Consider the following 15,755-nt stretch of genomic DNA (forward strand, 5'->3'; position numbering starts at 1 on the left):
AGGAACGTGCTTTGCCTCTGACAGCAGGAATGTAGATAGCTGGGTGGCTGGTGGGCGTGAGGATCGCCTGGTAACATGCCTACCTGGTGCGAAGGTGGCGGACCTCACGCGTCACCTAGATAGGATTTTAGACAGTGCTGGGGAGGAGCCGGCTGTCGTGGTACACATGGGCACCAACGACATAGGAAAATGTGGGAGGGAGGTTCTGGAATCCAAATTTAGGCTCTTAGGTAGAAAGCTTAAATCCAGAACCTCCAGGGTAGCATTCTCTGAAATGCTCCCTGTTCCACGCGCAGGTCACCAGAGGCAGGCAGAGCTCCGGAGTCTCAATGCGTGGATGAGACGATGGTGCAAGGAAGAGGGATTCAGTTTTGTTAGGAACTGGGGAACCTTTTGGGGAAGGGGGAGTCTCTTCCGAAGGGATGGGCTCCACCTTAACCAGGGTGGAACCAGACTGCTGGCGCTAACCTTTAAAAAGGAGATAGAGCAGCTTTTAAACTAGAACAAAGGGGAAAGCCGACAGTCGCTCAGCAGCGCATGGTTCGGAGAGAGGTATCTTTAAAGGATACTAATGATGCATTAGAATTAGGGCATCCCGACAATGAGGTTCCAATAATAAGAAAAGTAGTCCAAGTGCCTGTAACTAAAAACTCACCTGACCTAAAAAATTCTAACTTATCCCTTTCAATTAAAAAGCAGAATAAAAATACAAACAAAAAACAAACTTTGAAATGTTTGTATGCCAGAAGTCTAAGAAGTAAGATGGGAGAATTAGAATGTATAGCAGTAAATGATGACATAGACTTAATTGGCATCTCAGAGACATGGTGGAAAGAGGATAACCAATGGGACAGTGCTATAGCGGGGTACAAATTATATCGCAATGACAGAGAGGAGCAGTCGGGAGGAGGTGTGGCGCTTTATGTCCGGGATGGCATAGAGTCCAACAGGATAAACATCCTGCATGAGACTAAATACAAAATTGAATCTTTATGGGTAGAAATCCCTTGTGTGTCAGGGAAGACTACAGTGATAGGGGTATACTACCGTCCACCTGGTCAAGATGGTGAGATGGACAGTGAAATGCTAAGAGAAATTAGGGAAGCTAACCAAATTGGTAGTGCAGTAATAATGGGAGACTTCAATTACCCCAATATAGACTGGGTAAATGTATCATCAGGACATGCTAGAGAGATAACATTCCTGGATGGAATAAATGATAGCTTTATGGAGCAATTGGTTCAGGAACCGACGAGAGAGGGAGCAATTTTAGATCTAATTCTCAGTGGAGCACAGAACTTGGTGAGAGAGGTAACGGTGATGGGGCCGCTTGGCAATAGTGATCATAATATGATCAAATTTGATTTAATGACTGGAAAAGGAACAGTGTGCAAATCCAAGGCTCTCGTGCTAAACTTTCAAAAGGGAAACTTTGATAAAATGAGAAAAATTGTTAGAAAAAAACTGAAAGGAGCAGCTACAAAAGTAAAAAATGTCCAAGAGGCGTGGTCATTGTTAAAAAATACCATTCTAAAAGCACAGTCCAGATGTATTCCACACATTAAGAAAGGTGGAAAGAAGGCAAAACGATTACCGGCATGGTTAAAAGGGGAGGTGAAAGAAGCTATTTTAGCCAAAAGATCTTCATTCAAAAATTGGAAGAAGAATCCAACAGAAGAAAATAGGATAAAGCATAAACATTGGCAAGTTAAATGTAAGACATTGATAAGACAGGCTAAGAGAGAATTTGAAAAGAAGTTGGCTGTAGAGGCAAAAACTCACAGTAAAAACTTTTTTAAATATATCCGAAGCAGAAAGCCTGTGAGGGAGTCAGTTGGACCGTTACATGATCGAGGGGTTAAAGGGGCACTTAGAGAAGATAAGGCCATCGCGGAAAGATTAAATGATTTCTTTGCTTCGGTGTTTACTGAAGAGGATGTTGGGGAGGTACCCGTAATGGAGAAGGTTTTCATGGGTAATGATTCAGATGGACTGAATCAAATCACGGTGAACCTAGAAGATGTGGTAGGCCTGATTGACAAACTGAAGAGTAGTAAATCACCTGGACCGGATGGTATACACCCCAGAGTTCTGAAGGAACTAAAAAATGAAATTTCAGACCTATTAGTAAAAATTTGTAACTTATCATTAAAATCATCCATTGTACCTGAAGACTGGAGGATAGTAAATGTAACCCCAATATTTAAAAAGGGCTCCAGGGGCGATCCGGGAAACTACAGACCGGTTAGCCTGACTTCAGTGCCAGGAAAAATAGTGGAAAGTGTTCTAAACATCAAAATCACAGAACATATAGAAAGACATGGTTTAATGGAACAAAGTCAGCATGGCTTTACCCAGGGCAAGTCTTGCCTCACAAATCTGCTTCACTTTTTTGAAGGAGTTAATAAACATGTGGATAAAGGTGAACCGGTAGATATAGTATACTTGGATTTTCAGAAGGCGTTTGACAAAGTTCCTCATGAGAGGCTTCTAGGAAAAGTAAAAAGTCATGGGATAGGTGGCGATGTCCTTTCGTGGATTGCAAACTGGCTGAAAGACAGGAAACAGAGAGTAGGATTAAATGGGCAATTTTCTCAGTGGAAGGGAGTGGACAGTGGAGTGCCTCAGGGATCTGTATTGGGACCCTTACTGTTCAATATATTTATAAATGATCTGGAAAGAAATACGACGAGTGAGATAATCAAATTTGCAGATGACACAAAATTGTTCAGAGTAGTTAAATCACAAGCAGATTGTGATAAATTGCAGGAAGACCTTGTGAGACTGGAAAATTGGGCATCCAAATGGCAGATGAAATTTAATGTGGATAAGTGCAAGGTGATGCATATAGGGAAAAATAACCCATGCTATAATTACACAATGTTGGGTTCCATATTAGGTGCTACAACCCAAGAAAGAGATCTAGGTGTCATAGTGGATAAGACATTGAAATCGCCGGTGCAGTGTGCTGCGGCAGTCAAAAAAGCAAACAGAATGTTGGGAATTATTAGAAAAGGAATGATGAATAAAACGGAAAATGTCATAATGCCTCTGTATCGCTCCATGATGAGACCGCACCTTGAATACTGTGTACAATTCTGGTCGCCGCATCTCAAAAAAGATATAATTGCGATGGAGAAGGTACAGAGAAGGGCTACCAAAATGATAAAGGGAATGGAACAACTCCCCTATGAGGAAAGACTAAAGAGGTCATAAAGGGAATGGAACAACTCCCCTATGAGGAAAGACTAAAGAGGTTAGGACTTTTCAGCTTGGAGAAGAGACGACTGAGGGGGGATATGATAGAGGTGTTTAAAATCATGAGAGGTCTAGAACGGGTAGATGTGAATCGGTTATTTACTCTTTCGGATAGTAGAAAGACTAGGGGGCACTCCATGAAGTTAGCATGGGGCACATTTAAAACTAATCGGAGAAAGTTCTTTTTTACTCAACGCACAATTAAACTCTGGAATTTGTTGCCAGAGAATGTGGTTCGTGCAGTTAGTATAGCTGTGTTTAAAAAAGGATTGGATAAGTTCTTGGAGGAGAAGTCCATTACCTGCTATTAAGTTCACTTAGAGAATAGCCACTGCCATTAGCAATGGTAACATGGAATAGACTTAGTTTTTGGGTACTTGCCAGGTTCTTGTGGCCTGGATTGGCCACTGTTGGAAACAGGATGCTGGGCTTGATGGACCCTTGGTCTGACCCAGTGTGGCATGTTCTTATGTTCTTAGTGAACAATGCTCACTTACACATAACCACCTGTATAGCGCAGGTCCACCGCCCCAAAAGCAGCAGTATTTCCTGTTCAAACTATCCCCCTTAAAGGTGAGGGGGATCATGGTCGAGCAGTGATTACCATGTCTCAGGTCCTCTTAACTCCTGCGCATTTACGGGATTAACTCACATGGAACATAGCCCTGTTGCTAGGGATGGGGCCTGAGCCAAAAGCGAGGAGGCAACAGGCCCCTGAGGCCCAGCCACAGCTACACCCCTGGTTACAACAAAATGTACAACTGCATCAGGGCTCCAAGAAAGCATGGTGAGGCCAACGCTGGATGGACTTTGAACAAGCATGGGAAAAATATGCGAGGAAGGTTGAGAGATCAAGTGGAAGTCCCCAGGGCTCGAGTTGGTGTTGGAAATTGTATGTGCAAATCTAGCAAGAAAGGATGAATCTCAACTGGGCAAACCAGATGGGCCGTTTTGGTCTTTTTCTGCCATCATTTACCTTAGAGCTTCATATCTCTAGGAGAGGTCGAGCCAGTCCGGATTTTACTCTCGCTGCATGCATAGACTTGTAGATCCAATTTTTTTTTTTTTAAACAGGAACTACAAATTATCCAGGCAATGAGAGCAAAACCCGGACTGGCTCAGCCTCTCCAACAGACATGAGGCTCTATGGTAACCCTAAGTTTGTTACCATGATTACCCGCCATTTTCTATGAGCATCGACGCGGGATACAATATAAAGGAACCCCCCCCCACCAAAAAAAAAATGTCATTTGATAGAAAATATATTTGGAATGCCTTTTTCCATTGACTCTACTGCTCATCTTTGTTTGTCTTCCATTTGTATACAGTTTTGTTTTTCTATCTGTAGCCTGGCTTTCTGATGCTTCCACAGAGTTATGATGCCTCAGGTGGTAAAGCCCACGCCGTGGCTCAGGCCACAGTATCCAGATTCCAAGTCCACTGCCCAACAAGATGGCTGGATCTAGGTGTGCTACAAAGGAGGTGCACTCAAGCCTGGGAAAGGGAGGAGGAAGACGACTGCCACTGAAGATGCCACTACAGAATCACACCGTGAGTTGTAAATACATAACAATACAAAAAAAACAACCTAGTACAAACCAAACTGCACGGTTCTTAAACTTACCCTTAAGAGACTTCAAATAATTACACCTCAACAGCCTGAGTGCTGCGGAGAATCGCTGTCATCATGAGTCTCTGAGTGAATTCTTTTTTTTTTTTTTTTTTTTTAGGGCAAGTAAAAATAGTCTTTTCATTGTTACTGAAACTTTTTCATTACTTCTTAAGAATCCAAAATTGAAGACTTATCTTTTATAGCTGGATAACTCAGACCTGCCCTGGAATGCCCCAGAATGCCTCTTTTTTTAATCCGGCTAAATTATAGCCAAACAATGACTATAATTAGCCGGATAAGTGGTTCAGTAATGAAAAAATTGCCATTAAGCTGGATAACTTGTGAGTTGTATGATTCAATAGCTTTGAATATTGACCACTAATTGGTTAAATATTTGCAGTGACCCTCTAGTAAGCATAAAAAATACAGAAACTGCTGTGAGCAGGGTTTCTTGCAGAGTGGAAGGAGCCAGAATTGTGAGATCAGTAGGGTGTAAGCAGCCTTGAGAGAGAGAGAGAGAGAGAGAGAGCACAATTTACAAGGACCAGCAAGGCACTACCATATATAGACACAATATAAATAAATAACCTGGGCAGTGGCACTATAGCCCGTAGGCTAGGAGTTTTGATAACGCTTGTCTCTTCTGCGGACAGTTGCATGGAGACACCATGAAGACGACCCAAGGCACACTGAGAAAATTCAGAGCATAATCCTCTCTTATCACCTCCAGCACCCACTGGCCTGATGTGATCTCAACCCGTCTCCAATAAAATAGAGAGAGGCGGCCCCTTATCTCCTGTGGGCACACCTTCATTGAGCAGCTCAGATGCAGCACCACATCTGAGCCTGTATCTCTTCTGGGTTGTCTGAGACAAAAGGACTGAGTCCTGCCCAAGGACCAAGTCCTCTGAGAAACCACTCCTCTATAGGGACGAAAACATCTGAAATGCCTTGCACAACTCTCGTCCCGAAGGAGCGTGGCGACTGCTTCTTGTCCTCCAGCAACCGAGGAATCTGGGCCTCAACTCACTTATTAGCCATTTTCTCCTGCTCACTCCCAAACAAGAGTAATCCTTTAAAAGGCAATTTAGTAAGACTAGACTTTGAAATTGTATCGGCCAACCAATTCCTGACCCATAGCTGAAATCTGGCTGCTATTACTGAAGCCACCTCTCTGGCCGAAGTGCGGAGCAGGTCACAGCCCACATCTGCCAAAAAGGCGGCTGCTGGTTCCATCACTGCCCTGGAACTCCACCAGATTCTTTGACTTCTTGAGAGAGAAGCCTCGTGACGCTATTGGCAAATTCACTGCTATTGCTTCAAAGGCTTGCTTAAGGGTGGCCTCAAATCTTCTTCTATCTTGGGCATCCTTCAATGCCACTCCCCCTTCCACAGGAATAGTTGTGCACTTGGTGACAGCATACACGAGTGCAGTAATTTTCGGAAAACACAACTGCTCCCTTGCAGCCGGATCCAAGGGGTACAGCCCTTCCAAGTTCGTTCCCCTATGAAATTAGCTTCCAGGGTGCCCCATTCAAGATCAATCAATTCTTGAATAGCCTCCATAACAGGAAAGAAACATGAGGCTTTACGTAAAGTCAAAATGAGATCTTTCTTTGGCTCAGACATGAAATCAGCCCCCGGTACGCCCAGCATCTTCAATGTCTGGGAAATCAGAGCCAGTAACTCATCTCTATGAAAGAAATGAAACATAGATTTATATGGCTCCAGCTCCAGAGGAATTTCCCCATCCTCCAAGGAATAAGGATAGGTTTCATCATCTGTGCCAGCCGGGTCCTATCGGAGCAACCTGCAGCAGGCCTAGACTTACTCTGACATTTACTTGGAATACCAGGTGTGCGGGGATTGGCAGATTGTGATCCTGAATTGCTAATAACTGCGGCCAACGACTGTGCCTGAAGAAAAGATTACAGTCCTTGAAAAAATTCTACCCAAGAAAATGGAGATGGATCCAGGCCAAAACCAGGGGGCATAGGTACTGGGCAAACTGAACTATCTTCCCCCGCTGAGGAACCAGTTAGGGGAGTCCCAATTCCAGGCGAGATCTCTGATAACTTTTTTCCATTCCCGCAACAAGATGGCTTAGCAAAATCAGATGGAGACAAGTCTCATTGAGCCTCCAAACAGTGCTGACACAAGTTAGAGGGAATGCCAGGCTGAGATGGCCGAGTATGGTAAGCAGCACACAGGGCAAGGCCCTTAGGCTTCTTTGCTATTGGTGCCATAATAAATCACACACTCTAAATTGACTCCGAGAAGAATATGTGCCCGGCTGAGCTGCTCACTTGTAAAGGACTGGTTGCCCCAAAAATTAGGTGCCCAATATACCCAATCAGCTGGACGCCCAATTTCTCATGCGTCCAACATTCAGGTGCCCTGAAGCGCACCACTGTGCGTCCAACTAGGCACCTCCAGGCGCATTACCAAGCACCCCAGAAGGCATCCTATGCGCACGACTGTGCTTCCATATGCGTCCAACTGGCATCCAGTTAGGCACACTATTAGATGCACAGCCCGGCGTCCAGCCAGGTGTTCAGCACGAACCAAAGTCCTGAAGAGAGCAGAATTACGTGCCATGGAAAAGCACACAAACGTCACTGTGGCCTACCACGCGGCAAAATTTGGAGCCTGAGAGTGAGGCCTAGCCCAAAGGACTGCTCAACCCCCGCCAGGCTGCCCAAGTTCGCCGAGCATGGAGACCGGAAGGAAGAGGAATCCCTAACATCAACTGCCCCTCTTTCACTTCCTTTTTTTTTTTTTAATTCTTTACCTGAGTGCACATTGGAAAAACCAGCTACCAGACCAAGACACTCATCTGAGGGAGAATCCACCGAAATCACCTCAGGAAATCACCACAGGAGAGCTGGGCAATAAACTTCTATCCTTCTTTCTCCTTCTATTAAACTTCAATGCAATCCCAGTAGGGAGATTAACATCCACCATCTGCTGGAAACGGAGAATACTGGCAGGCTGATGTCACTGCAGGTGACACCGTGATTTCAGCTTTGCTCTGTCTCCGTCTGCTGATAGAGATGCATAACCCACTAGTTCTAGATCCACCTGTCTGAACGCTAAGAAAGCAGATGTTGCACTCTCAAAAAGTTATAATAATTTTTCCAGGTATTTTTCGTTCCCTTTTCTTGTGCAATAGCTGTTTTGCTGTGCTGTTAAGTATGAGTCTTTGACTGGGCTGCTTTTTTCTTCAGGGATAAGCCAATTCCTAACGCCACCTCCCAGACCAGTAGATTTTGCCTCGACCCTAAAACTAGCAACTTGGCATTTATCAGGGGACAATCCAAGGCCTCCTCTTTTCCAAGCACTCATTTACAGCTTCATATAATTTTTGCAAGGCATTCTCCCAACCCACTGCCTTAAACAACGCTATAGCCAGAACAACTTCCTGCGGCCCTGAAAGGCTGCTCCCAGTCCCACTAGAGTCAGTCAGCAGGGGCTGATAGAGTGAACAACTCTTGAGTCTACTCTCATTCTCCCCCAGAGAACCATAATTATTGCTTCTCTCACCCAGTCAGTCTGAGGAACAGCAACCAGGCTTAGGATACAAAGATAGATTTTGTGCTGCGCCAAGTGATCATGTCAGCCTCAACTGTATAAATATTAATGATTTTTTAAAAATCCAAATTCTAAGCATAACGGGGCAGATTTTAAAAGCCCTACACACATAAATCCAGCTGGATTTACGCGCGTAGGGGGGTTATGCACGCCAAGCCTATTTTGCATAGGCCCAGGCGACGCGCACAAGCCTCGAGACGCACGTATGTCCTGGGGCTTGAAAAAAGGGGCAGGGTGGGGGCGGTCTGGGGGAGTGGCCAGGGGATTGTGCGCTGGCACTCAGCTGGCAGGCGCAACTTGCAAAACAAAGGTATGGGGGGGGGAGGGGCCGGAGGGAAAGTTCCCTCTGAGGAGCGGCCTCAGAGGGAACAGGGAAAGCCATCGGGGCTCCCCTAGGGCTCGGCACGCGCAAGGTGCACAAGTGTGCACAAGTGTGCACCCTCTTGTGTGCTCCGACCCCGGATTTTATAACATGTGCATGGCTGCGCGCGCATGTTATAAAATTGGGCGTAGATTTGTGCGCACCGGGTTCCACACACAAACCTACGCTCATGCGTACCTCTTAAAATCCGGCCCAAAGCTGGCATGGTATGCTTACTAGAAAAACTGTACAGAAAATTGGGCATCTCATTTATTTCCAGTTCCCATAACAAGTGATTAGTACCTTTTAGCCATGCAAAAATATCATTAAAGCAATGTTGTCATTCTCTATCATACAGGCAATCTTCCAGCTCATGACAAAATTGCATTGCATCATCAGTAAAAGGAAGCTACTGCTTTAACAACAGAATCAACAAAATATGAATTCTGAAAGATGAGTGACTAAATGTTGCTGTTGCTTGTTTTAGGTTCTTTTCTATTTTTTGTAAGACTACGTCTTTTTCAATTTTTCTATTCAATAAAACGTAAAAACATTTGTATATGATCCTGAAAATATTGCTAAATCTTGCTACAGCTAATGATTGGCACGCTGCAGAAGTGGATCCCAAACAATGTCAGGTCTATCATGAAACAATGAGAATTGCCATAGTGGATCAGACCAAAGTTCAGAATCCTGCCTTTGACAGTGACAAATTTTGGGTATCTATACGACATATAATCAGAAAAAGGCACATAAGAACATAAGAAAATGCCATACTGGGTCAGACCAAGGGTCCATCAAGCCCAGCATCCTGTTTCCAACAGTGGCCAATCCAGGCCATAAGAACCTGGCAAGTACCCAAAAACTAAGTCTATTCCATGTAACCATTGCTAATGGCAGTGGCTATTCTCTAAGTGAACTTAATAGCAGGTAATGGACTTCTCCTCCAAGAACTTATCCAATCCTTTTTTAAACACAGCTATACTAACTGCACTAACCACATCCTCTGGCAACAAATTCCAGAGTTTAATTGTGCGTTGAGTAAAAAAGAACTTTCTCCGATTAGTTTTAAATGTGCCCCATGCTAACTTCATGGAGTGCCCCCTAGTCTTTCTACTATCCGAAAGAGTAAATAACCGATTCACATCTACCCGTTCTAGACCTCTCATGATTTTAAACACCTCTATCATATCCCCCCTCAGTTGTCTCTTCTCCAAGCTGAAAAGTCCTAACCTCTTTAGTCTTTCCTCATAGGGGAGTTGTTCCATTCCCCTTATCGTTTTGGTAACCCTTCTCTGTACCTTCTCCATCGCAATTATATCTTTTTTGAGATGCGGCGACCAGAATTGTACACAATATTCAAGGTGCGGTCTCACCATGGAGCGATACAGAGGCATTATGACATTTTCCGTTTTATTCACCATTCCCTTTCTAATAATTCCCAACATTCTGTTTGCTTTTTTGACTGCCGCAGCACACTGTACCGACGATTTCAATGTGTTATCCACTATGACACCTAGATCTCTTTCTTGGGTTGTAGCACCTAATATGGAACCCAACATTGTGTACAACATTGTGTACAACAAGCCATTTCATCATACTCTCCAAATTTCCAACTGTTATGATTTATTTTTATTTTATTTATTTATTTAAAAGTTCTCATATACCGCTAATACAATTAGGTAATTGATCTTTGTGGTTTGCAGTAAAAACGCAGGAAGCTGTGAGAGATCACAGGCCCTGCCCCTGGAAGCATGGGATAGCTCCATACATTCAGACAGCCACGGTGTTTAAATGGAAGACACTAAATTTATTTTTTATCAAGATATAATTTTAGGGTTTACAATTGCACTGCCAACATGTTTACAATTTACCACCACAAACTGTGAAATGAGTTGGCTTTATTTTCTGGTGCCCTTAATTTTGTCTTAGCTTGAATAGGTCCTAAACAGTTCCCCAGTTCAATCTCCAAGTCAAGTTTTCTGCTCTGAGAATCAACTGGGTCTGGGAATGCTGTAGAGGCAGGGAGGAAGGAATCAGGAACACTGCTTAAGGGTGCCAGATGCAGGGCCCGTGTCTGCATGGTTCCACAAGGAGGCCTGGTGCATGGCCCCTGGTACAACACTGTTGTTGCAGTGACCAGACTAAGTATGTTGGGGAGATATAAAATAGGGGAACGATTCCCGAGTAGTTATGCATGGAAGGTGCATGGAGGATGCATGGAGTAGTTGTGCATGGAGGGACCATGACGCTCTAGCTTCCTAGCCCTGGAAGTACAAAGGAAAAGAAGGAAAATGCCAGATCAAAAAACAAGAAAAGCCACACTGGTCAACAGAAAATTCCCAAGGTCAGTGGCACAAAGAATGCACTGACAATGTCATGGTACTCACCTTCTAGAGAAAGGCCCAGCAGGTCAGAAGCAACGTCAACAGTCGAGGCGCGCTGCATAGAGCGAGACTTGGCGCCATGGCGGGGACTATGCTCTCTTGTTGTCATTTTGTCATGAGGAGCACCTTTTTTTTTTTCTTTCCAGCGTCTGTATGTTTCTGACAGCTAATCTTCTGACATTGGAATACTGGAAGAGGACAACAAGATCATCATCATTCAATGCTCACTTCAACAGCAATTCTGAAACTCACCTGCCTGGCAACACCCTTCAGTAATTCATGAAATGCCAACTGAACAAATAAAAGTATCCAAATCAGAAAAGACAGAAGGAGATATGAGCCTAATATTTTTCCATGGATTCTAAAAAGATGAAACCAGAACCTAATAAGGTAAAATAAGAGTGCCTCGTTGGGTGTGTCTGAAGCTTCTGGGCTGCAACATCCTATCTCCCTAGCTATTATAGTAAAAGAAATTCACTTGGGAACAGTAAAATTAATCATTTGTTATTTCAAATACAGGAAATCATAGCAAATATTAAAATCTCAATACATACTCTTACCTCAACAGTGACTGCTGCTGACTCTCATACTGGTAATTTAGAGGATGGGATGGTGTCCATACATAAAGACTTCAAGGCATAGCATCAAACTATGGCATATCTTAAAATTAAAATAGGAGGTCCATATTCAGCTACTGGTTGGAAAGTTAGCCGGATGAGCTGAATATACCCAGCTATTTTAAAGTTATCCGACTATGCTAACCGGATAATGCTGAACATTGGGGTTTACCCAATTAACTTAGCCGGATGATTTGCTGTGCCCCAAAACACCTTCACCTTGCCCCCACTCTGCCCCCAAGCTAGCCGAATAACACATTATCCAGGTATTTCAGGGCCAGCCAGCAGGCAAGATGAGGTTTTCAAATCCCACCATATGTCCAACTAAGCCCGAACTTAGCCAGATACATGGTACTGAATCTTGGCCTCTAGAAAACTTATAAAACAGGGAAAGGTGCACAAATTGTTGAATTGTTGCACTTCCAAAAGGGATAAAGCTAGAGAAAGGACACAAGAGTTTCTTAGACAAATGCTGGTGGAATTATTTAGACCTCCACAAGGACACCTAGACAGGAACAGAATGAGCACAAATACCAATAGACCTCTATAGCAGGGACAGGCAACTCCAGTCCTGGACAGTCACAAACAGGTCTGATTTTCAGGACATGCACATTGAACGTGCATGAGATACACTGGCATGCAGTGAAGGCAGTATCATCAAATATACCTTATGCAGGCCTGTTTGCAGAACTCTAAGACTGGAGTTGCCCTCCCTTATTCTAAATGAAAAAAGAAAAACATAGAAGTGCTTGAATTTTCAACATAAGGTATTACTACTCATGCAGCATGATAGGACTCAAGCTAATTTGCACTATAAAGAGCATAAAATCATCCTTGTTAATGAATTCCACCCATAAATACATATGCAAAGAAGAAACTTTAATAGTGACAAAAAACCCAAATTTTACATGGGGTAAAGTACTCCCTAGTACATCCGGCCTATATTATTATCTTTTGGAAGTGGGAAAGACTAATATGTAACTGTACTAGCGGCTAATGTTTGCAATATCAATTTATATAGATTTGGAAACATCCAAGCAATAAGTGGTAGTCTAGTGTAATAAGCTTTTATGGTATACTGATAGAGGCTTTGCTAACACTATTTACAATTTCAGTTTTTGGAGGAACATTGCTACTACAGGAGAACTAAGAGTGGAGGGATGAAGGTGTTACTGTAATGTCTACAATATTTCTTTGGGAGGTTAGGTCAACTGCTCTAGAGTAGCAATAAGTCAAAAGGGTTGAGGAGTGAAGACTAGAATGCAAGGACCAGTGTTTATTCTTTGTAGTTCAAAGAATAAGTTAGGTTTTTTTTATAGTGGGAAATAGTATGTTTATTCTAGACAGCACAGGGCTCGCAATAGATATTTAGGGTAGCTAGGGGGCCATCAATGCTGGTAGTGGCAAGGTGCCATGCAGCTTAATATCCCGTGTAAGTTAGCCAGATAGTATTGGCCTCAAAATGATTAAAAGGAGAAAAAAGTAAAAAAAAAACCAAACAAACATTATAGTGCCAATAACAGTAATTAAAACTACAGGGCACAGTATTGTTAATAATATGGACAATTAGCAGGTTCTGTATTATTCCTGGTTTCCGCATAAAGGGCTGGTGTCTCAACTCTATTGGCCAGTACCCTGCAGAGAACAGCCCTCTGCTTCCTGCTCCATCCCTCCCTGCAGAGATTAGGAGGGGAGGGGGTGAGACTAGCACAGACAGAACAGAGCAGAGAATAACTTCTCTGATCCCTAGTCCAGCCTGTCCCCTTCCCAGGGGCTGATACAGAAGAGGGGAAGAAAAAAAAAAAGTCCTATGAGTTAGAAGGGTAAAATTATATCATGGAATGTAAATGGAATTAAGAATCCAATAAAGAGGAATAAAATATTCTTCACACTCTTTACAGATCCAAGGAAAAAATGGGTCCCCTGTGTGGCTGAGATTGTCACTTGGCTGTGAGTGTATACAGGGAGTACTTTTAAGTAAATTAGGCAGCCTAAAAATAATTAAACACGCTCTGAAATGTATATAGTAAGAGAATAAGAATTGCAGCAGGATCAGTAGCAATGTACGATTCCTGCAGCATTCCTTGGGATTTTAGCTCCACTCCATAGGACTACATCCCAGCTATTTTTAAAAAAAACAAGTACTTTTCTCCCAGCCCTTCCTGCACAATCATATCTACCAACAAACTGTTCAACTACTGATATTTAAATTTCCCAAAGCAACTCCTTAAGAATTTCAGCCTGCATGCTGGCTAGCTATCTATGATCCAGGCTGGAGGTCAGTTAAATGTACTTTGCTATACTCTCCATTTTAGAATTTTAGGTAGATTTTTTTTTTTTTTTAAAGGTGACTAAATTATGAATATATGCAAACGGACAGTAGCCAGGGTTGAAGCCTTGGTGACTGGTGCTACTGCACACAAGTTTCAAACTTACACTAATTCCACTCCTTTTTGTGTCTGATACCATGTGTCCAATATATGGGCATGCACCTCTTCATGATGAAACACTAAACGATAGAAATAGGTATAAACAGTATTCTCTGAGGACTAGCAGGATGTGAAGTCCTCACAGGTGGGTAACATCATCTTATGGAACTTGGCCGGTGAAGATTTCTTTAAGCTTCTAGATTTCAGCATGCTCTACTGAGCACGGGAATGCCCTCTCGTGTCAAGGACATTGTGTGAGGCCTCTTCACTTCTAGTTTTTCACGATTTTCTCTGAGAGAAACTTTTCAAATTTCCTCATGTTTTCATTGCTGGGCCTCTCAAATCACATTATCTCACGCTTCTTAGATCCACTGGGAAGGTTTTTCAACCGTGTACAAGTTTTCTTACACTTTTATCAATTACTGTGTGGTTTGGTCCCTGTGCATCACGCGGCACTGGTCAGTTTTTGTTAAAATTCAGTTGTTTGATTTCGCCTCATTACATTTTCAGCTCATTTCCCAAAAAGAGAAGCGGGCCAGTGGCTTCATCAAATGTCCTTGGTACAGAAGCCGCGTGTCTATCACGGATACCCATATGAATGTGCTCTTTGCCTTCAGAATGACCGCATCATCTCGGAGTATTCCAAGCATAGGAAAATGATTCCTAGACTTTTTAAATGATGCATAACCAGAAAAGCCGACTGCAGCAGGGCCCCCTCCCCCTACCCCAAAACGCCTGTGTGCTCTCTGGGCTGGACAATAGCATCCCAGCCCAATCAAATACAGGGAGCCATGCAACATGCTGGGAATAAGGAACCCAGATGTCAGCTATGGGCCGACAACGCTCGCTCCAGCAGACATTAACGTTTAACAGACTGAATAGCAAGGCTTTACTTACTGTTTAATTGTTTAAATTGTTAATATTTTAGATCTCTACAGCTGGGAGGAGGAGGAAAAGGAGGAGAATGGACCGATCCTAGCCCTTGACTCATTTGCCAGCTTAGAGGAAAAGGATAGCTGCTGAATGCTACTGGAGTGGAAACATGGATGCAGTAAAAAGATCAAATTAGGTTAAGGAAGAGAGAATGGGAGGGGGAAGAGGAAGAATGGGGAGCATGAAGAGGTCAAAAACAGAGATTAGGAGAGAGAGAGAGAGAGAGAGAGAGACTGATGGGAATGAGGTGAGCATTTGGGGAAAAAAACGGTGCAGACAAGATAGGGGAGATAGAGAGAGCTTGCTGCTGCCAAGTCTGTTGATTTCCTAGCCACTGATATATGTTTAGGGAGTGAACCATCCCCTCCCACCAGATCTTCAGAGGAGTCCCCCCTCCCCCCACGCTCAGATAGTTTCATTTTTTATGGAAAATACAAAGGTAGGCTTTAGGCTGGCAGGAAGGAATGCTGGGATGTGAGATGTAAAGCCAGCCCTAGTTATGACCTGTAAGAGCAAGAGGATTAAACATTCTGCCAAAAAATTAAATAAATCTGAAGAGCAGACCAG

General features: G+C 43.3%; 1 protein-coding gene across 9 annotated transcripts in view; it reads right to left on the reverse strand.

Annotated features, from left to right (window-relative positions):
• The window catches only part of INPP4A (inositol polyphosphate-4-phosphatase type I A), a 453,500-nt gene that overhangs the window by 275,095 nt on the left and 162,650 nt on the right, over window positions 1-15,755 (reverse strand). For all 9 annotated transcript variants that reach the window (XM_029604758.1, XM_029604750.1, XM_029604755.1 and 6 more), the window contains one exon: window positions 11,213-11,397. In XM_029604758.1, the coding sequence (XP_029460618.1) occupies window positions 11,213-11,318 (106 nt within the window). In that variant the 5' untranslated portion in view covers window positions 11,319-11,397. The remainder of the gene's footprint in view (window positions 1-11,212; window positions 11,398-15,755) is intronic.

This window comes from Rhinatrema bivittatum, chromosome 5, assembly GCF_901001135.1.
Source record: "Rhinatrema bivittatum chromosome 5, aRhiBiv1.1, whole genome shotgun sequence".
NCBI classification, from domain to species: Eukaryota; Metazoa; Chordata; class Amphibia; order Gymnophiona; family Rhinatrematidae; genus Rhinatrema; species Rhinatrema bivittatum.